Consider the following 24,494-nt stretch of genomic DNA (forward strand, 5'->3'; position numbering starts at 1 on the left):
GTATGTATAATTTATGGAAATGCAAACATTATATTTAATATATATTTATATACGCTGAACGAGTGGGAAGCTTATCGCATGATTTTCTGAACTTTATTATGAATACTTATTTTTTATAAGTACTTCTAGAAACATTATGCAACTTTAAAAGTCTCAGGTAATACATGTTATAATGATATTGAAACACATATTGAACTTGTAAAACACTTTTTTCTAATTACGAAATTGACTAAGTAAGAATAAGTTTAAATTTAAATTTACGAATAATCTGTATTTAACAAATTATTAAAAATGTTTATTTTGTACTCAAGATATTCTTAGTTCTGTTAAATTACTATTAATAGTTTTTAGATCAAACCAATATAGGTTAGACGACCAATCATGTATGATCTCTATATAGATTCATAATTATAAAATAAATGAAAACCAAAAGCAACAACAATTGTTGGTTTCCTACTTGAAAATAATGCATGTGTATAAATGACCTGTGTCAGATTTACTTACTCTGCTAATATTTAAAAAAAAAATGTATCCTACTAGCCAGAAAACCCAGATTTACTTTATACTGTGTAGTCAAAAATAATTACTTTTAAGCTTTACTTACATAATGATCTGTAATAATTCTTAAAATATTCTCGTGCACTTAGTTTCCAACATCATGACATTACAGACTCAGTTACAAATCTTGCATTAATATTTTTTTGTTTTTGTTTTTTATTTAAAAAAAACTTATGATCTGCATTTGAAAAAAAAAACACGGTAAGTAAATATTAGGTCTTTATACAAAAATAATATTTACAGAAGCAGATTGACTTGATAAGGGAAACTGTTCATTAATAGAACCCTTCAGAGCATAATAGTTATAAATTTATTAGTTAAGAAGGTCTCATCACCTTCGTCTTTTGTGGCAAAAAGAGGGTTTTCTAGTAATTTGCGTGAAGATAAGTGTGAACTGAATGGGTTTTTATGGTGTTGAAAATTTGTATGAAGTTTTGATATACCTAATATATATTTGCTAGTTGATCAGCTCAGTATATTTTCAAATATTTGTGTAGCGTTTTATTTATTATATACCATGTAGCTGAGGCTATTAATCGGAGAGAGATTAATTTGAAAACTTGAATAATTCGGATTTGGGATGGTTTAGCGCAGCCCCAAGTTTACATGCCTAAGCCCAGATAGACCTTAATAAGGATTTATACATATAATATTAGTTTTGTATGGATCGATAGTTTAAATTAAAATATAGGACGAAATATATTTATACGACTATTTAGCGTTATATGTTTTGACTTTAGGTGAGGTTCCCCAGGTTAAGCGTTAGTCGAGTATAAGTCCTAGATATTTCACCTGTGGGATGTAGGAATATGATATCTATTCCTTGCAGTTTCAGTGATAGGGAATATTTTTTATGTAAAATAAATACTTCATAAAATAATTTTTCGGGGTTATATTTTATTCGCCATCACGTTACCTAGATTAGCCTGCATCAGAAGCCAGTATAACTGTATAGTCAGCGTGAATTTCTGTAGTTGTATTTGCTAATTTTTATTAATGAAACAAATTTGTATTTGTATTGTAATTAATATTAAATGCGAAGAACATATGTATGTATAAGTTTTAATATTCATCGCGATAAATTATATGAATAACCTGCACAGAAGCAATTAAAGACGAATATTGATTCGTCTTTAATTGCTTCTGTGCAGGTTATTCTAGAAATTACGTACCCCTGTAAAATCTACCTGCACTTAGCAGGTATTGGACAATATTAAATTGATTTTGGAAAAGATCTATTCGAAAGTGATATGACAAGTCGTTGATCAAAAAAATAAAATGTCCTAATATTATGTTAAAAATAGTACCTACCACGGAAATTAGAAACAGAAATTAAGCAATGACTGTCAAAAAGTTAAGGTACATGTAAAATACATTTATTTATTTATGAACAGACTGTAAAGTTGTATTACATGAAGTTTGTGTACATAATACTCGTTATACAGTAAATTTAAATATCGAATACGTTAAATAAATAAAAATAATATAACATTCAATCAAAGAATAACATTTAATATTAACATATTTTCTGGGCGTTCAAAAAGTTTGAAAATCCACATGGAAAAAGTTTCAATCATTTTGGATGCTTTGTACATAAACGATATATCTACACATACGTCACATCCGTATATAACAGTGGTTTTCAACCTTTTTAACAATGCGACACACTTCATCTCCAACAAAGTTTTCGCGGAACACTAACCCATATATTATGTGAACCATATTTTATATATATATTGTTTACAGTCTACTCTATTAGAGGGTTATTTATTGAGAAATATATTAATACAATCGATCGATCGAGACGGCTGCGACAGGCATACTTACAATAAATAATATTATATGTATCTACGATTAGTTCTATCAATTTTCATCTCGAATATCAGTAATAAGTTGGTAAATACATACTTATAAAACAATTTATAGATTTATCGCGGCACATTTAAAGGGCGCTCGCGACACACCAATGTGCCGCGGCACACCGGTTGGGAATCATTGGTATATAATATAGTCAGCATTATAAAATTATATTAAATCAATAATACAAATGTATTATGAATAATATTAAACATTTATATTGATTATTTCTAAAACAAACTAAATTGTAATGAATTCTATCAGTTGGTTTTAAAACTATGAACAGTATAACGTTAAAATATTAACTCCCATATCAGTATAAAAAAAAAAATTGAATAACTCCAGTATAGTGGTTTATATATGCATATTAAATATTAAAATATTATTATAATCTTCTGATGTAATGTATTATTCTTACTTATATAAATAACTCATATTTTTTTTTCTTGTCACTCTTAACTAGACATATATTGTGATATGCTTAGTGGTATCAATTAAGTCTATCAATGATTTAATATATTTCATTAAATTAATAATTATTATTTTTATTATTACTATTATATTTTTCTTTAATTAAGTATAATATATGGTAGGTATTAGTAAGTAGAGTAAAAATTTACTTAGATGATTATTTGGAGAAAATTGAATTTAGATAGATTTGGAGAAATTTTTCTCAATTATACGAATAAAAAATTATTCTAATGATTTTCAAATGTAAGCAATTATTTTTTTATTATTTGCTAAAATGAATTGTAAAAAGTCATAAGTGAATCCTGTTTATAATAGCATGTTCCGTGTGAGTTTTGGCATATAAGTTATAACTATTAAAATTATCTCTTTAATTTTATAATATCTATAACCTAAAAATTGTAAAGGTAATTTTACCAAATGTATGAATATTTTGTACTATGTAATTTTCTATATGATACTTATATCATATTACTAGTATCGTGTTTCCAATTTTTCCACTATAGTTTTCCTATAAATGTTAAATATTGATAAATATGTGAAATTCATGTTTCATTTAATTTCAAATTTAAATTCATTACAACATGACTTCCTTAAATATTCATAATTCATAAAAGTTCTATATTTGTTTTTGTTGAAATTATTTTTTATTATTTTTTTGAATTTGTTTGCATGTTTTAAATTATCAAAGAATGTACGAATGTACAATAAAATAAAATAAACGAAAATTAATTAAAGAAATGTCATTCGAATAATAAGGTATAAAAAATATTCGAATAATTTTTTATTCAATTACTTAGGTTTAAGAAGTATTCGAATTATTAGGTTAGAAAAATTATTCGAATAAATCTCTAATAAAATCACTCAAATAATTTTTCGAATAATTATCTAAATAAAATTTTGCCCAACTCTGGGTACTTGAATATAATTATAGAAACATTACTTTTTCTAAATAATCTATCATTATGAAATTATTTTGGACACCCAATCCATTTATTTATTTAATATATATATACATATATGTATATACACAATACAGAAAATACTACGTTTTAAGTGTCTCAATCATATTTTGATCATTTGGATGGACATCGGGAACCCAAGAACAACCACGATTAATCAAATATATATATATCGATAAAACGTTCGTAATGTAAAAATTAAACACAAATTTAAAAACTTGTTCATAAAAAAAAAAAATTTAATAGCATGCAACATTTATAAATATTTATAATTTATAATGAATATTTTCATTATGACCAATCACACTATCACATCGATTACCATTATCATCTTGTGGCTAATTAACATACTTCAAGTTTAATGTCCATACGTCTAAAATTTCACGTTATTTAAATTGTACTTATATTGTAATATCTTATACACTTAACCATATAAACTTTTCTTCTTTTCAAAAGTTACATTTTAGCTATAACACCATAACTGTATCACTAAATTTAATGGCACATGTCTATAATTTTCATTAAATCGTAATTTTACTAATTTATTTTTAGGTTAAATAAATACATCGTTCTATGCAAACGAATCGTATATCCAGCTTACAAGAAAATTATAAAATGATCATGATATTTTATGTTAAATGCAAAAATGACACATGTCTACATTTCTTGAATTGTTCAGGAGAGACAAAAAACTTAAAATCTCTGGAAAAAATTAAAGGAAAAAAAGCAATAAAATAATTTTCTTTTAACACATTCATATGTTAAAAATAACATATGTCAATGTATTGAAAAACATTGTACGGCATATAATTTTATAAAAATTCATAAGATCTTTTCAGAATCTTACATATTGTACATTCTACATAATGTGAATTTTCAATTTTTCCCAAGTGTTTTGTCTCTTATGAAAAATTTATGAAATGTCGATATGTACCCTTCTTGCGTTTAGTGATTCAACCATGAATCAATTAGAAATAATTTTTAATTTTCATTACAACTTTATTTTCTACTATATACGTATACTTGCTGTATTTTTGAAACTATCAATTGCTCTCATTCATTGAAAACTCTACCGGTTTAAAATGTATTAATCGAAAGTATCATAAAATAGCAATCTTGAATTTTTTTTTAAGTAATTTTAAAAATAATACATTTATGCTACGTTATGAAATTACACTTAAATATTCACACTAGATCATGAGTTACGATGATCAAAGCCGTAGCTAAGGAGAGTTAGAGTTTAGACTCTCTCAAATTTTATTCATAAATATAATTTTAAGAATTAAATAATAAACAATTAAATTAAATCAAAAGTAATGAAATAGTCAACTACAAATTTAAAGATTTTAAATGACTATTACATTTAAAATTTTTAAATTTTGTATTTAATAAACATATTTATACCCTAAACCACCTCACCAAAATATTTTTCTGGCTAAGACCTTGATAGTGACTGACTTTCCAATTAATTAATGTATATGTACATGAAATGCATTTATATTTCTTCAAAGCTGATAAAACATCTTGTTAATAAATTCAGACTCTGATGGTATACACAAGAATAAGTTAGACTTTATGTATATTCTTATACATGTACACACGTGTATAGAAGATGAAACTTTCCCGCGAATAATTCAATTATTTTGCTATTCATATAAACTCAGGTCCGTTTAATAAATCATTTAATTTGAATTCACCAAATAGAAATAATGATTGTCATAAGATTTCAATCAGTGTAATTAAATTTTAATAATAGTTAATTAAAAATATACATTATAAAAAAATAAGTGTTGAACACCGATCATCGACTATATAATAAAATGTATTATAATAATATATTGTCATGTCAATATAAATATTTTATTAATAATAAATATGTATATATTCAAGTTTTTTTTTTTTTTTATAAGTCAATAATAAAATATGAATTCACGAATTTATCGATGATGTATAATAAGTGTCATAAGTAGAATAGGGTTTTTGTTCCAGTGTATTATAACAGTTGTATCTGTAGTCATCTTCAGACGATGAACATTCTTTTACGCTGTTGTGTACATTGTACGGCCAAGTCTGAAAAAAGAAAAAAAAATGAATACAATTAGAATAAATTTTAAATATACCAAAACATTCACAAAATTATTGAATATAAAAATGTTATAATTATAATTAACAATTAAAATAACATATTAAACATGGCATAACTACACTTATTCGTTTAATATAGTTCATCAAATATTTATATTATATAATACATTAATAGTAATCGATATTTTTACCTGAACTCTCATACAATTCCATTATTATGTAATGTATGTAATGGTCTAACTCAGGTATAGGCAATTCATTTACTAGAGGGTCAATTTTTAGGAAACTAAAATCTAGCGGGCCAAAGTATAGATAAAAATAAAAGTAATTCAAAATATGAATTTTAGAATTTTAATTAGAATATATATACATGGAATTAAAATATTCAACACACATGACAGCACGATACGAATGATACGAAGAAACTGATATAGTTAAATAGTTCAGTACAAACAGCTATGGTAGAAAGCTATACTTATACATACATATGACATTTAGATATTTAACGATGTTTAATACCAGATAACGATTATTATATCGATAAGTTAGAGTATAGACGATAGACTTTAAAATTGTATAATGTAATTTTAAAATGTAACACGAGCCAGATATGATCTCCCATGTGTGTATATTTATGTGTTTATTTAGAAATGTTCATCATAAACCACACATATTAAATTATTCTTAATCAAGAATAAATAAAAAAAATAATTCATTAAATTCCATCAATGGATTTCGCCCATAACTGTAGTCTCAATAATACTTTTTAATTATTACTCGTGCTTGTTTAAAATATGTATATATTTTATATTTACATATCATATAATTTAATAAAAAAATAAAAATGTATACACGAATTTACGATAAAATAACTATAAATATAAAGACTAATGAAATTTATTTTCAAACTTCCTGTTTTACGTATTTAATTCACTTATTGACAACTCGATTCGTCCTATGGCTATACTTTGATATGATATATCATGAAATATTATTTAAATTTATCGAAGATGTTTATACATATCTGCGATATAATTATATAATTTGAGAAATAATCGGAAAATGAAACATTTATAAAATACTGTATGTCCTAAATTATACTATGATTAAAATATATTAAAAATTATTTCACTTATATTTATAATGGTCACATTAATACAAATAGTCATTGGCACATTTTTTGTACCCAAAGAATATTTTTTTTATTATTATTAAAAATTACAAAATCAAAAGTTGTAAGAAACTTACAAATGTGTCATAATAAATTAAACGATTTTTACCGTGAAAATAATTGTTGACTACATAATATTAATCAGCCTTTAATTTATTAATTAAAAGGTAAACATTTAAGACAGGTAACATTGTAGATTATTGATGTTATATCAATACTTTTTATGTGCCTTTTGGAGGTCACAGCATGCCAACATGACATTAATAACAGCTTTCATTAGTACACTCCGATAAATTGTAATTAACAAAGATGCTTCGTTTCCGTAGAAAATAAAATAGGTACACCCATTAGCTGCAACGTAATCAATCTCAAATACGCGTATCAGTTGTTAAGATTTGTAAAGCGTAGTGATGCTATTATTTTTTTAACTAGCTGTTATCTGTCACAAGAATTAAAGTAAGATTTTTGTTAAGCTATTTATTCAATTAATCTAAATGTATTTAAAATGAATCCCCAAATTGTATAAAATTAAAATTTTAAATGCCTTTCAGTGTATGTTTAAAATTTTAAGTCATATAACAAAAATTCATAATATGTTCAAACGAATATTAACGACTTTGCTATTTACGTTATTATGAGACAAAACTTAACATTATTTCCAAATCTTTTTTTTTTCGCCTTTCCTTGCGCTTTAAAAACTGTATCAAAAAAAAAAAATCGAGTCTTTCGAAAATATCTTATGCGTACATGTAATTTCCTATCGAAAAATGTGTTCACAACAATAAAATATTTATTGCTTAAAATGTGTTTACAAAAAAAAATGTATTATAACTTAAAAAAAAATTTAAAAAAAATAGTAAAACCTGAACTGCATTACCTGCTTCGCTCGAAGTTTAAACTTATATTGCTGACTTCAAACCATTTATAGTACGCATGAAATATACTAAGTTGGGTCGGAACAGTGAAAACGTAGGTATAGACTATTTCTTTTCTGGAATTACCAATAATATATTTTTATAAAAAATTATATCCGGTATATTTAATATTACGGTAAACACATTCATCCAACAACATGTAATGAGTAACATATGTTCGCACTTGATAGATATCTTATAATTTTCGAAATATATTAATGAAATATAATGAAAAGCTTATATTATGAAAATATGCTTGGTATGTTCGATGATCGTTAATTTTTAATTAATTATACTTTAATTATAATTGTAATTGTTGGTTTGATTACTCAAAATTGTTAAACAAAATCCTCATAAGTTGGTATTGCTATTGTGTGAAAAATCGAAAATATAGAATCACAACTATTGCCACCGTCAGCTCCTAATCATCAAAGCAATGCCTTAATGGCTTTGAAATAATAGCAATAAATAAAATCAATTTGTTTTTGTATTTTTTCTTCTTATTTTGGTAATAATAATAATAATAATAATGATTTGCCTGATTATCCAATACAATAAATATAAAATTTTAATAACCCGAAAATACAAAATAAAAATAAAAAAATAAATATTTAAAGGGCATAATGTTGAATGGGGGTAAGTTTTTTATAATGTATTATGAGTTATTACCTTCCTCCTTATTTAAAGAAAGGCTCTCGGGATTACAAAGGTTTAAGAGCCGATCAGCGCAACTGGACAGTCTGCCAAGCCAAATAAAGAAGCACTTACTTGTTTTTTGTAACTATTGACAAATGAACAATAAACAATGAAAAAATAGGAACTACTTATTCAAATAATATAGCACACATGGCAAACAATATCAACAAATAAGAACTAGCCAATAATTTATAAAATAAATTATAATGGCCGACGCGGCTAAAAATACAATAAAATATTATAATTAATTTGAAGGTCTATGACAGCCCTGCTCATCAACTCTTTATGTTTTACAACAAGGAACACACGAATTAATGGTTGACTAATACTCACAACATGTGATCATGGTCAAATGGCGGACTTCGTCGCACTTGACTGCACCGAAGAATATGTTTGTACAATAAATTACACACAAATAGAAATTAGGTTTATGCCTCGCGTGTGTGCGACCACCTAGACACAGTTGTAGACGAAAAAGCAGCACAAGTTCACTGTCCAGAAAAAATGTCTCAATGAAGGAAAAACCACGTTACTCACAAGGCGGCGGCTGATAAATCTAATAAACAATAAAAAACGGTTACGTTGGACAATCTTGTCTCGAAAGGTATTTTAATTTTATAGTTCACGATAGAAAAAAAATGACCAAATCGACAAAACGTGGTTTTAACAAAGTTGGCACGTACGGACACTTGAACAAAATGATTGATGTGCACATTACGAAGAAACACAGAAGAGAGAGAAACGGCGCCGACGACATTCACCAAGAAAGCTACGGTCGCTAGACACCAAAATTAAGATGTAATGCCTCAGTGTCAATACAATAAAAACAATACAACCAAACTTATGAAACTTTTGCGATACTGAGAACATAACTTGGAAATATTCGACAAAAACATAACCAAAAATTTACGAAAACGTGAATTAAGGAACACGTTTTCGTGCGACAGATAATGCAGTGCGAATAACAACTTTTATTTATAAGAATTTAAATGCTTGAATTTTGACATAACCCAATCAAAATAATGAAAATATACTACAAATTTATAGTTGAAAATTTGATAAAATAACTATTCAAAATATGTTATTTGTAGAAGAAAAAAAAAATGTAGAAAAAAGACCAGTGACGTATTCAAGGATAGCGAGGGGGTATCATCGATACGGGCAACAAATTTCTTTGGAATTAAGGGGTGGCAGCATTTTTTTGTTACCATACTCCATCATCCATTTTCATTCATCAATCAAAAAATTTTAATATTTTAAGATTTTGTATAGTGATTTTGATTTTCATGATAATATTATCGAAAGTTGACCGCGTAAAAGCCATGAATAATAAATATTATCTTTCTTGAAAAATTGTATAAAACGTGTGCAGGGGTGGCAATAAAACATTAGCTAGGGCGTCAAAACTCTAAATACGTTTTTGAAAAAGACAAGATGCTCTGGAAAAAAAAATATTGACATAATCGAATATTTTAACGAAATTCATTAGATTATCTGAATATTTTGCGAATTTCAAATATGCAATAAAAGCCATTTTGTTATCTTTCAATATTAAAATTATTGAGACGTAAACTGGATACTAATATTAGTGTTATATTGATAATCTTAACTGATAAATAATTAATCAAAGTCAAAAGGTTATGTATTATTAAATCCGTTTTTCTTTTTTCTTTCGTAAAGGTATGTTAACCAGTGAACGAAATGATTAGATACCTACACTAATATATTGATGTAAATTATCTTCAGAAATGAACACTGATCAACACGACCTCTTTCACTCGAAATCGTTTTCCGAAGCTAACGGTCACGTTAAATGTACAAAAACCCTTCACCAATATCATTTGCCCCGGTAAAGCTCAACCGACCTCTCGGTTTCTTCGCGGTCGCAGTCCTGCCCTATTTTGTAAACATCAACTTGGTGGTCATCGATCCCGTGTATCCCTTCACCCGCAAACTGCGCATGTGTGTGTATGTGTGTCGCACCTGCTTACCTCTCCGAAACCGTGGGCACAGTAATTGCGGCATGCTGTGGCATCAGGAGAGGTACGCCCCGGCACGTACTGTTATTATACTCGTAATATATATTATATAAATCCGGTTAAGTGGCGTGCTCGGTGTGAACATCGTAACGTTTATGCGACTCGTGCTCGGGCGATATCATCATTATCGCCTTTAATGACTTTAATGACTTGATATTTTATCGGATGTACACGCGCGTATTACATTATAGCATTGATTAAGTATACTTAATCAATGATTATAGTACCGGGCTCCGATAGCGCGATGTTCTTGTATCACTATTATTATTACACCGGGGACCTCTGATAAGGTACTGTTTTGCTCGGAAAATCGTCACACCGACAAACACGTCAACGGTCAGTTGCGTTCTCAGCCGTTTTGCGAAATTTCAACATTGCCCGAATGCGATTTGTCAACAGTGAAATAATTTTTATGCGCGTCCTAAAGGCCCAACGATAATATCGTGATAAAATCGACGCGCGGATAAACGTTGTGACCGTACCAGGAGAGGAGATCGCCCGTCGGACCAAGTACGACCACGTCGCGAGTGTGATGGAGCCGGACAAGGAGATGCGAACGAAATTCGACGAGGCCGTGGCGACGTTGCTGAAGCAAAAGTTCAAGGCTACCAACGGGTTCCTGAGTGCGGACAAGTACGAGCGTCGGCTGCGCGAAGTGAAACGGACGCGGATGGCGTTGCGAACCGCGGGCGAGAAAGCGATGACGGCCAAGGATCTCCGGATGGTGCGCAAGTACGACGTTACGGTGGACGCGGACGGCCGCGAGCGTCTGGTCAAATTGCCGGCCGGCACGGAGTGCGTGACTAACGAGCAGCTATTCGACGTGCTGCACAAGGCGCACCTGGACGTCGGCCATGGTGGCCGGAACCGCATGGTGACCGAACTCAAGGCCCGGTACAGCAATGTGACCAAGGAGGCGGTGATGACGTACCTGAAGCTGTGCACCCACTGCGCCCGGCACAACCCGTGGGCCGTGGCGTCCCACTTCAGCCGGGATCACGTGTCCCGCGGCCGCATCGAACTGATCGACATGCAGGAGCGCGTGTACGATGATTACCGGTTCGTGGTCACGCACCGCGACCATGCCACCAAGTTCGTGCACCTGATCGCTGTCCGGTCCCTACGGCCCGACGAGGTGGCACACGGTCTGCTGGACGTGTACGCGGCGTTCGGCGTGCCCACCGTGCTGGAGTCCATGTGTGGCAGCGAGTACGTCGGCTCCGTCATCGATCACATACGGTCCGTGTGGCAGTGGGCCGCGATCGAATATGCTGTACCGGAGTCCTGCAGCAGGAGCATGGATCTCGAGCGTATATTAAAAATGCTGGACGCGTGGGAGGTGGCGGAGAACTGCTACAACTGGCCGTTGGCGCTCAAATCCGTCCAGCTGCAGACCAACTGCCAAGTGCATCCGGGTAAGTAAGCGTGGTGTGTTAACTTAAAAACGTGGGCGCGAATCCTGCAAGGCTATGCGATCCCGAAATTTAATTCGGCGCAGTTATATGCGATTCATATCTTATTCGTCCGTCGCCGATTCATACAGCGATCGGCTGGTCTAAAAGACCGAAATAAATCTCAATAAAACCGTTAAAGAGTTCGCGATGAATCCTAACCAGTTTTTTCTATTTTTCAACTTTCAAAGTATCCGCGGCTATGTTAAACAACAAACAGAACAATTAGTTTTGCTACAGATGATTTTTTTTACCCACTTCTATGCGTACAAATCCATACACTTTTTTTTTTATGCTACTGATCGACACCGTCAATTCTGACAGTGTATAGATTCGAGTTGGTGAATACATAAAAATATTTCGAAAAGGTGTTTAGGGTTTTTAATTTCTACGATTACAACAATTATTAAAAAATAACGACAGAACATTTGATTTAGCTACATTTACCTATCGAATATATTTTACATAAACAAAAAACTACCGAATGCAAAGTGTGAATAAAAAAATATTAAAGTATAATTTCTTACAATTTCGGGTATGACGGTGGGTTCAACCCTTGTATACGTGCCTGGATTTGTGCCTAACTTTATATGTGCGGTTTTTTACGACTTGAGAACATGAAATCACTAACGAAATGTTTATACGATATTTATCAGCCATAGGTATGACTCCATACCAGGCCATGTTTGGATACCCGCCGAAGAACTACTCGTATTCGTTGTCATCGTCCGATCACACGTATAACGATTCGAACGCGGCAGCAGTGAATAGCAATGATGACGGTTACGAAGCGACAACTTCTTACTGATGACAGCGATCTCGTGTCATAGACGAAAACAGTCCCGAATGGAACTGACGTGCAAATGTGTTAATAATAATAATAATTTATTCAACACGTTTTTATACGTTTTTTAATTTTTACTTTCTATTTTTCGGCCGATAACATACATTCCGTGTACGCGTTAAATATTATCAAGCACACGTTTTACCCTATATCCGTACCCGATCCGTTGTTCGGAGTGTAAAGTCTTCTATTCAACATCACCAACGTATGTAATTTGAAATTGTATGACCAAGTGATTTCACTCTTTATGATTATTATAATTATTATTTGTATTTATTTATCCAATACGCAATAAAATTTCCTAACGTATTGTTTCTCAATATATATTCATACCTATATATTTTTTTTTTACCGTCACAAAAACGCTTCACATTTTAACACAAAACAATTTAGATAAATAATAATATAATAAATAATTAAATAAAAATTAAATATTAGTAAACGATTAATACTCGTAAATGAACATATAAATAAAATATAAACAAATAGTTTATATATAGAAGTAAATAAATAAATACTTAGTATGGAGTATTATTGCAGTAGTAAAGTACGATCATTTTCGAATTAATTCATGAATTATTTATGTTACAGTTGATGTATTGAATCAGTTTATTAAATAACTAAAATGTGTAGGTGATGTACATAATTTATACTAATAATTTTATACATTCTCTGGCATCACACGTTAATGTGTCAAATCGATACATTCATACTCGTACATGTACAACATCGTTATTTTACTGTCCACTATAGCAATAAATTAGATAAAATTGACGTTCTTGTTGTCGATGACTGCAGTGTTCATGTACGTTTATCGTGTTAGATAAAATTATCGTTGTACATGTATGTATTATTATTAAGATTGTCAATACTATTGGTAAAATTTAATGTTTGGTAATAATCTTACAGTCACATGCGTTCAGTGTTGGTTCGTCGGTCTCTACAATTTAAAATAAGTAAAATGTTAAAATATATTTTAAATTTTAGTGTATTTTATACTTTAACATATATCAAACTAAAATTTATAGAATAACTAGATATTCTATGAAATAATTAATTAAAGTATTATTTTCATGTATGATTTCATACTTAAACTGCAACATATACATTATATAATCATTTTATCGTTACAAATGATCAACACAAAAAGTTTTTTTAAATTTATTTCTGTAAGTTCGTATTATTGTATAATAGAAGTACAATTAGCATATATAGCATAAAATTAATTAATTAAACATAAATGAAATACAGTCAAACAATGATAAAAATATTTTAAAGAAAAAAAGATTTAAATATAACAAACAAAGGATGCTACAAAATAATAAATTAAGTAAAAATATTTTAAAATATTTAATGTTATATTTATGAGTACTCGGCTGCGTGATGGGAAAACATATTCCGAGTTTATGATTAGATGTTTTATTCCTTTGAAGTTGCATTATTATTTATTATTCAAATTAAAAAAAAAATTGGTTTTATAAAATAAAACTTGAACTTATGTCAAAAATATATTTAGAAATATTCATTTTTATTAACTACGACGTTTAAATACAACAAACTAACTTTCTTATAACCACTTCAACAAGAGATCGTCAGAAGCTATGTAGAATTTCTTAAGAAATTAGAAGTCGACAAAAAATTGTACAAGCATAGGTTACGATTATGTTATCGTCACATTGGAAAAAAAATCCTGTATTTACTGAAATCACTCATCAAACACGTTTACAAACCTAAATAATCAATAAAGTATTGTTAGGAAGGGCTCGAGAGTTAAAATTTACTAAAACGTATGCACTTTTTTTTCGAATGCTTATTGTTGTTCATAAAGTTTCACTGAATATATTGATGGTAGAACAATTGTTCATATCGTTGGAACATTTACAAATGTTGTACCTACACAGGTAATTTTCATTTGGATTCTATTTTCAATTAGTGTTATCTAATCTAACATCTGTCTTCAAATAATATAAATTCATAATATTAAACTCGATAACGAAAAATGTTATGGCCGATTTGGAATAACCAACAACGAGGGCCATGTAGTTAAGTTTAGACTTGTTGGACGTTTGGACGACGATCATTTTGTTCTTGATAAACTGACAACGACAGAGTTAACCAATAATATTGCACTCAACATTACCTTTCTGTACACCAATTACTTTAATATTATGAAAAATGAAATATAATAAATCTTGACGTAAAATATTTAAGTATCATTTTATAATCAATTATTTGTAAAAAAAAACTAAAACAAAAAATACGAAATCGTATAAACAAATTATTCCACATTTTCGATTACAATAAAAATTAAGTGCAATTGTAAGTGTATATGGAGCTTAACATTGGATCAATAATGTTGTTTTAAGCGCAAATGGTCCCTGTTCTCAACGACAACTCAACGTAAACATAATTCAAATAAATCAACGTTGTATTAGGTTTTATTTAGGTCTTAACTTCTTTCTTTTTTTTCTTGGCTTAATCACTCTTCAAGAGTCTTCGCCGCCACCGTCAAAGCCTCCATTTTTTTTCTATCCTGCATAGTATTCAGGTTTTAACTAAATATTTATATAGGCAGACATTAATGTTACTTCATAAATATATATTTAAAACCTATATAAATATTTATATGAAGTTATTATTTTCTATTGGTCAACAATTAGTATTTAATTTAAACATAGATCGCAATCAATTAATGTGAGCAATAGTTGGTAAAGACAGAGTTTTAATTAACATTTTTACATAATGTTTTTTGCATAGAAATATTTTCCAGGACGCATTTATAAATGGATATAAAAAGACATGTATAAAACACATATAATATATATTATAATGAAAAAAAAAATGTGCCATACGATGTATGTATAAAATCGAAAAACAATAACTCAACATATATCCATCGTAATTACAGCTGTATAAGTGCACAAATCGTCTTAATTTTCTTAGACGAATTTTTAATTATCTTTACTGCGGTAATTCCATCGGAATCGTCGGAAACGAAAAAACTCCGCGATGGCAGCGCGCATCACGTTTATTAATATTTTTTTCGTGCCACCGCGAAACCGTCCGTAACCACATCCAACCCCACCGACGACAATGACGACTCCAAAATTCGAACGAAACCAATTGACACTACCGCTGTTCGGAGGAGATGTGACAAATTACACCTGTCGGCGTACGGACCATTTGTCTTTTTTTGGCCCGGTACCCATTTGTCAAACCCATTGGGCCACTGTCGTCGGTATTTATAAGTTCCCATTTTTAAATCGCAGCTACCGTCACCGCACGAACACTGCTGCTGCACCAACTCGGTTATTCTTTCATGCTATTATTTGGATTTAAACAATAAAATTCTGTTTGAAAAAAAAAAGTCAACACATTTTTTCGCTTCGTTTTTTTCTAGGCGACAGACTGTAGTATTTGGATTTTGGATTATTTTTTTGCAGTTGTAGTTACACTAATTCGTACCACAAAGCATTAATTATTATTTTAAGTATCTCCATTGGTGTGTTTGTAATATTTTTATACTTTAGCGGTTTGGATACGCCCTAAATGTATACTTCGTTGATAGCTAATGGAACAAAGAGTAATTTATATATATTTACATTCTTGTAATTTATTGGTTTGATTTATTTTAGATTTTAACAAGTGTTACAGCCAATGAAATTTTAAAACAGCTATTTAGTGCTTTTCGTTTTGTTTTTGTATAGATTGGGTATATGACTAAATCTTCAATAGAAAAAATATTTCTCCATAAATAATAATAATAATAATATATATTTTATACGTTGGAGAACACAGCAGCTATAGTAAATCGCAAAAATAATAAAACACAAAGTCAGTATTATGTGGTTGAAAACATGAACTATTACAAATGAGACGAACAACTAAAATATGTTTTAGAAATTAACATTTACTTTGATGTATGCATATGCTAATATTAGGATTTTTAATTTTCTTTCGATTATCATACAAGCAGTGTTGAGCCTTATCTAGATAAAAATTTTAATTATCTATTATTTTATATAAATATTTTTTAATTTATAATAATTTAAAACATTAATAATATCAGTTTTAATATTATTAATTATTAGAGCTCGGGACTTCTAGGAACTTGCATGTTTTTAAATAATTATCAAAAACATAGCTAAGTAATATATAAATTTGTTTCATAGCAATACAAGTTTATATTTAAAATTTATAGTTTCATATTTTGCATATTTGACCATTTTTCATTTATAAGTGCATATTTGACCATTTTTCATTTTATAAATGCATATTTGACAATTATTCATATGAAGAAGTAAGTTTTTAAATTTTATAAAAAAAAATTATGATTTATTTCTTCATATATCACGTGACTTGGAACTCAAGGTCTCTTATTGGTGCACTAACTGAATGCATTAAAATAATTAAAACTGCATCAAACGTATACATTCTGCAAAAATTGAAGAATCTGCACAAGCCAAGGCTAACTACAAAAAAATATCGAACATTTTAAATGGAAAAAATAATCTATGGATGGATTGCCTGCAGATATTAGTAATAGTGACTTACGATTTTTTAAATTTGCACCAATAAGTTCTGTAGACTTGTAACGTTCCTTTTCTAAATTTAAAATTATTTTGGTTGATAACAGGCAGTCATTTAAATTTTCCAACTTAAGAAAATATCTTATAGTCCAATATAATGCTCAAGGTTAGAAGAATTATTACTATATTAAAAATAAAAAAAATATTTTCAATTTAATTTATTTTTAAAACCATTTTAAGTATTTTGCTTTAAATAAAAACTCAATATAAGATGAAAAAAAATTTGAAAAAAAGAAAAAATTATCTCAGATTATCATATCTATCATATATAAAAATATAATTATAATTTATTACTAGTTAAATTTTTTTATTTAATTAATTATTCCAAATATAATTTTTTTTAAATACATATTTTAATAGCATATTTATTGATTCTTTATGGCATAAATGCATACATATTTTAAGGTTTTTAAGGGCATGAAGTCCCTAGCCCTATTAATTATATTATTAATATAATAAAAATATTATTTACACGTAAAGTGCCTTGGACCAGGGGCTTCGACTGTTTCGAAATAATTGCTGTGCGTCCATTGACGAGACCGTGGAATTAATACGATTGAAAAGGTACCATAACCCGTACGGATTTTACCGAATACCAATTAACGCTTATAGACTATACTTAATACCATAATAATTAATGAGTATAATATAACAAGTCAATTCAACAGGTACAGTATGTTATCAATTTATCATCAACGTTTAAACTGACGATTGAGTATACAACTGTTATCTTATTCCGACCGCATATTTATATTTTGTTTTCATTTAAACAATCAATAAAACCAATGGATATTTTCTTTCCTACAAAATGTAACATACTTCAAAAGGTAAAAAGATTAAACTTTAAAAGTATGACAACTGTATTGTTGTCTTCAACCCATGTGTATCCAAATGTAATAAGATAATATCTATTTAATATTAATTCATGGTAATGGACAGTAGACATAAATCCTTGTTAATAAATATAATAATTACTCTTATTTCCCAATTGATTTTATAAAATTGCAACACATTTCAAACGTCTGAAACTAATATAAAGGGTTTTATATACATGTTAATTTAAATAATATTTACAGTTAATGCAAATAATATAAAATATAATAAAATCTAATATAAAATCATTGGTTTTTAAAAATTAATCTTTTTTTTTTATCTAGATAGATTTTCAGTATCTTTACCTAGATAAAAAATTATTTATCAGTGCACAACACTGCATATACGAGTACTTGAGGTGTAAGAAAGATATAATAATCACTTATTACTGGTACATAGTTTATTGCATATAAATATAACGATATGTACCAAAAAGGTAAAAAAATTACATTTTAAAATGCTATACGGTATTAAAAAAATTTCTAATCTTGGACGAAAAAACCAAAAAAAAAAAACTCAAAATTAAAAACAAAACATAATATGATTAATGGACTTACTGTGATTGAATACTTATATATGTCTTACGGGTCAAATACGCCTTTACTTAATTTGTATATGTTTTATCCTATTTAAGTGAATTAATCGAGTCAATTAGTCCACTTAATTGGACGGCATTTTTGTTCCTAAAATGATGTGTCAAAAACAATAATACATCACTGAACCGCCAAAGCACTTAATCTATATTTTTCTTTTCATTTCCCGTTAATACAAACGATATTACTACAATGGTAAGCGGCAGGGTTCTTTCTTAACCATTTGAAAATATAGTTTTTTTCAATTTATCGTTCTAAAATTAATTGTTGAAGATTATTACTTTTACAAAAAGAAACTAAAAGGAATTCAAGAAGCTCGCATTTGTACAGCAAATAAGCATTTTACAGTAAAGTTACTCGGAGTCTTTTAATTATATTTGTTATTATTTATGATTTATGTACGCAAAAATGAATGATCATCCAAGCTATGATCCATTATTAGGTAAACAATTTATTTCTTTATCTTAACTATACATATTAAACATTAGCACTTATCACAAACAGAACAGAATGTAACGATATGCTAAGCAATAAAATTATCATAATGTTTTTTTTTTTCCTTTAATATTTATTGAACTATATAGTATTTCAAACAGTATTTAGAAAACAGTGATTTTAAAAGGGTTTATAATTACAACTAATAATTAAACAATTGAAACGTTACAAATTTATAAAAAAAATATATTTAAAAACCTTCTTAAATAATTTTTTAAAATAGTTTCTCCATACCTGTACAAATATTTAATTTTAACTTTTAAGAACAATAATTACTGAAAATCAAATTTGATATAAAAATAAGGTCAAAATTAATAATAATATTGTTGGCTTACAGATTTAAGTCAAACATGTTTACTTTTTATCACTGAATATTATTATATCATTGTAATACTAATTATACAGTGTGTAATCGATAGCTGGAAACACTTTTTAACTCTGCACATATTAAATATATTTGAATTATGTTTTTTTGAATGCCTAACAAACTTTTTCATACACTTATTACACTAATTAAACTAATTTTAGGCCATTTAATTTCGCGCATGCGCATAATAATTTTTTTTTAAATGACAACCTAAATTAACCAATGTGCCTGGGGAACAAATTTTTGGTGCGGTTTGATTGGAGGTAAATTGTCGGGACCTTATTTCTACAACGGTACATTAAATGGAAGACGATTTCAAGAATTTCTAATGAATGAGTTACCAATTATGCTAGACGATATTCCTCTTGTAACAAGAAACAATTTGATTGTATAACAAGATGGAGCCCCAGCACAAAATGCAACAGTCGTGAGGAATTATTTAAATAAAAATTTTGAAAATCGTTGGATAGGAACTTATGGAATAATACAATGGCCACCTCGATCCCAGATCTCACACTTCTAGACTACTTTTTGTGGGGATATCTAAAAACTGTCGTCTATACATACTCACCTACTAGTCTTATGCATTTGAATGATAAAATAAATACGGCATGTCATCAGCTTACTGAATAACAAATTTCAAGTGCAACAAATAGAGAATTTTTACGGAGGGCAGAAGTATGCTTAATTCATAATATAAAACAATTTGAACAATTTATAAGATAAATTAATGTAATTTGATCCAACTAAAAAAATTAAAATTAAAAAAAAAATGTATGTTTTTTTAATTAACTAGGGAGACAAATTATTACATAGGGAAAAAAAGTAAGGTAAGATAAAGCATTATTCCTCTCAAAAGTAGGTACTAAATGTAATATTAAGAGATATCATATTATAAGGAAAAAAATAATTTAAGTCATCAAATTTGTGGATAGTTCAAAAATTTAAAAAAATAATATCAAACATTAAAAAATTCATAACTCGGCTAAATTTAAACTTATTAAGTTGGTTTGACCATTAAAATTTATAAAAAAATATCCGTCAAAATAATTACCAGAAAAAAGGAGAGGTTGTCATTAAAAATAAAAGTTATTATGCGCATGTGCGAAATTAAATGACCTAAAATTAGTTTAGGTAGTGTAATAAGTGTATGACAAAGTTTGTTAGGCATACAAAAAAAACATAATTCAAGTATATTTAATATGTGCAGAAGAGTTACAAAGTATTTCCAACTATAGATTACACACTGTATATACTCATATCAAAATTTATTAATAATAATTTTTTTTTTTTGCCTTTGTTATAAACATTAAAGTAAAAAAAAAAATAAAGAAAAAATTATTATGTTTTTTCAGTTATTAAAAATAACTATGTATATATTAAATTCTTTAATTTAACTCTTATTGACCTATAAAAAGTATTAATTCTTCGATTTATATAAAAGTAATTGCCTACGGTAGACGCATTATTTGATGTAATATTCTTAAAATTATTTTTTCTGTGGAAATTCAATTTCAAAACTTCAGAAGGAAATAATAATACATTTCACATCCAGTATTATTCATGTAACTATTTATTTTTATAAATTATAATTATTTACTAGTTTTGAACACGCGTTCATAATGAACTCGACCATTAAATATGTTTTAAATTTAAAATTCAATTAGATTCACGTTTTCAATTCATAATTTATTTTACATGATTTTCGATTATCCAGACTTGTCGTTTTGTAAATATTATTTTTTCATCAGAAGTTCATTTGCAAGTGCAAAATAATCAACTATTTTCTGTAAATATAAAAACAAATTGATCTTATCGATTTTTCAATTGAAATGTATGTTTTATTAAGCGTTTATGGTCCCGAGTGTTTCTGACAATTATAATAAACTAAAGTAGGTACTGATGTCTCTGAGAATTCAATGCAATTCGAATTATTCGATTCGTAGCGTTTCGAACCTGTTAACAGATGGTCTCGTTTGTAAAAGCGCGTAAGTGTTTATATTAGATAGATGTATACGTAGTAATGCAAAAACTAAATATAGCCGAGTGAAGCCAGTGAATGTGTAATAGGTTAACTAATAATATTATTGATTTACCATTCTTAAGACTAACAATTCGATTATCATTGATCGAGTATTTTTTCCACCGTAAAAAGAGTTCAATAAAATATCGACAACGTAATGTACACTACATACTGAAATATAAACAAACCGATAGAAAATATTGTTTTCGTAAAGACATGTGTTTTCCAATTCACGGAGACGATATTTATGAGTCCTGAGGGGATTTGTGTTTATTGAAATGTATCGTAATCCTAAACAATTACATGTGTGTTTTTATTTATGATCTTGTATAATAAATATATGTATACATAATAAAAGTTAACATGTATGACCGAAGGCGTATATATAACTACGTAGGTCTGATAAACGAAATGCGTCATCGTCGCTGAATTACCAAGTGTGTGTGTATCCTAAAACGGGTGCATCGATAACACTAAAAATATATGAACAAATCCGTTTTTACAAGACCGTGAGAACGAACGCGGCGTTCGCCGCAGTAATTAATTAACAGACAAACATAATAGAAACAGAAGACATGGGTTGAAGTATATATGATGTACAAATATATTATAAGTATAATGATGAGACTAGTAGACATTCGATGTTAACAACTTGTCCGTTACACAGCAAGCTATTATAGTTATCTATTAATGATTATTACATCTATCGCGTCGCAACTTGGAGATATGGTTCGAAATGTGGAAGCAGCATAATTTGACACTAAAACGATTCACTGGAATACATTAAATTTAACTATATACAAAGTAAAATATATACTTATGTATGTATAACTGTACAGTTATATATATATAAAAATAACTTAAGTTGCTTCATTTGAAAACAAAAATAATATGAATAAAAATGTTTTTCTTGTGTGATTAAATCTCGAAATTAAGTCCATATGCCTGAGTTGAGCGAAAGTATTGTAATTTATTTATTATATCGTGCATATGGATTCAATTATATGTTAAAAATATGTCGACCGTAATAGGTAGCAGTAGTAGTAGATTAATAGTAGTTACTACTTTACTATGAAAACAAAAATGAAGGTACAATCGATTAGTTGTTTAACTATTATTTATAAATTATAATCAACGCCAATAAAAAATTAAAACCATTGGTTAATCTAGACCTATATTACCACCACCCACCCACCCACAGTCATCCCCTTAAACTATAAATACCAATGAATTACTTTATAACCTATGTGAATGCCGCTATTATATACACTTATTGTAATATCCAAATGGAAATTGAAAATATTTAATTCAATTCTCAACTCAATAAGCTATTATTAAAATGAAAATCTCTACACTGTCTTAGAATTAAATTGTTTTGAATTTAAATTCTACTAAGGTACACGAAATCAAATATATTACTATATATATTTGTAATTCAGTGGCGGATTTAAAGGTTCAAATGAAGTCGGCAAATCCAAAAGAAGGGTCTCGTTATAAACGTATCACTAACATTCTTAGCCTTGTTTTACAAAGCTGCTTGTAAACGATATTAAAGTTTGTTTTATAATTTTTTTTGTGGTAAAATTTAAAAAAAAATTAAGTATAATTTTTTTGGGTCTCAGTAAACAATTTAGGAAGGGTCCCCGTCGGCATTCGCTAACTAAACGACCATTAAATCCCCCACTGATATAATTTAATATATTACTCGTAATATTGATGTATCTTTAAAATTTAGTATACAAATGTAAATTGAGGTACTTTTTTCTCCCTTTTGTAAAGTTTTAAAATAATTTGTGAAAGACAACGAGGTTCAAAAGTTAATGTTATAGAACGCTATTAGTATTTTAATTTAAAAAATCATAAAATATATATACTAGATTAGAAGAATAAGAAATGAATAACATTAATGAATAAAAAAATATATTTAATAAAAATTAAATTAAAATTTCTTTACCTTATCTAATTAGTTTATCTAAAATTCAAGTCTACCACTCATCAGCAATTCCAGACCCATAGAGGATACGTTATACATATACATGTATTAATATTATTTTTCTTATTTATCTTTAAACAACATTATAAGTTTTAAATTTTGCAAATTTCGCGTACACATTTTAATTCAAAAATATATGAATAAAATTCATTAATGATTTAAAATTGGCAGATAAAATTTGATGTCAATTGATGCGCACAAATGAACGAGAAGTATTTATTCAGGATGACCGGAGATCAAAGTGAAGAGATTCGATCATCTAAATATTTGTTGGTTTAGTCATTTGTACCTGATATTTCAAACATGTAATATTATTCACCTAAGGTAGGAATCGACAACCCGCGGCCCGTGAAGCAATTTTTTATGACCCGCATAAAGATGGTTAATTTTTGTGTTTTATTTTTGTTCAATAAAATTATTCATACAATTTTCAATACTATTCAATTCTTTTCTTTTTTATTAATAAAATCTAATCTAATCGTTAATAGTTGATGTTTATTCTATATAGATATATAC

General features: G+C 28.3%; 2 protein-coding genes across 2 annotated transcripts in view; one reads left to right on the forward strand and one right to left on the reverse strand.

Annotated features, from left to right (window-relative positions):
* Nucleotides 1-5,725: 5,725 nt before the first annotated feature.
* LOC112690437 (transcription factor 21-like) overlaps nucleotides 5,726-24,494 on the reverse strand; it is a 42,494-nt gene continuing 23,725 nt past the window's right edge. Inside the window, exon 3 of the mRNA XM_025564448.1 lies at nucleotides 5,726-5,915. Within this exon, the coding sequence (XP_025420233.1) occupies nucleotides 5,775-5,915 (141 nt within the window). The 3' untranslated portion in view covers nucleotides 5,726-5,774. The remainder of the gene's footprint in view (nucleotides 5,916-24,494) is intronic.
* Nucleotides 11,006-13,367, forward strand: LOC112690436 (KRAB-A domain-containing protein 2-like). The gene is made up of 2 exons (XM_025564447.1): nucleotides 11,006-12,165; nucleotides 12,858-13,367. Exons 1-2 carry the CDS (start codon nucleotides 11,283-11,285, stop codon nucleotides 13,007-13,009), a joined length of 1,035 nt encoding a protein of 344 aa, XP_025420232.1. The 5' UTR covers nucleotides 11,006-11,282; the 3' UTR covers nucleotides 13,010-13,367.

This window comes from Sipha flava, unplaced genomic scaffold, assembly GCF_003268045.1.
Source record: "Sipha flava isolate LNK unplaced genomic scaffold, YSA_version1 50423_pilon_pilon, whole genome shotgun sequence".
In the NCBI taxonomy this organism is placed as follows: domain Eukaryota; kingdom Metazoa; phylum Arthropoda; class Insecta; order Hemiptera; family Aphididae; genus Sipha; species Sipha flava.

Coding starts and splice junctions, on each gene's coding strand:
- LOC112690436 (XM_025564447.1), top strand. CDS start 11,283: ATGGAGCCGGACAAGGAGATGCGAACGAAATTCGACGAGGCCGTGGCG. Junction 12,166..12,857: donor CAACTGCCAAGTGCATCCGG/GTAAGTAAGCGT, acceptor GATATTTATCAG/CCATAGGTATGACTCCATAC.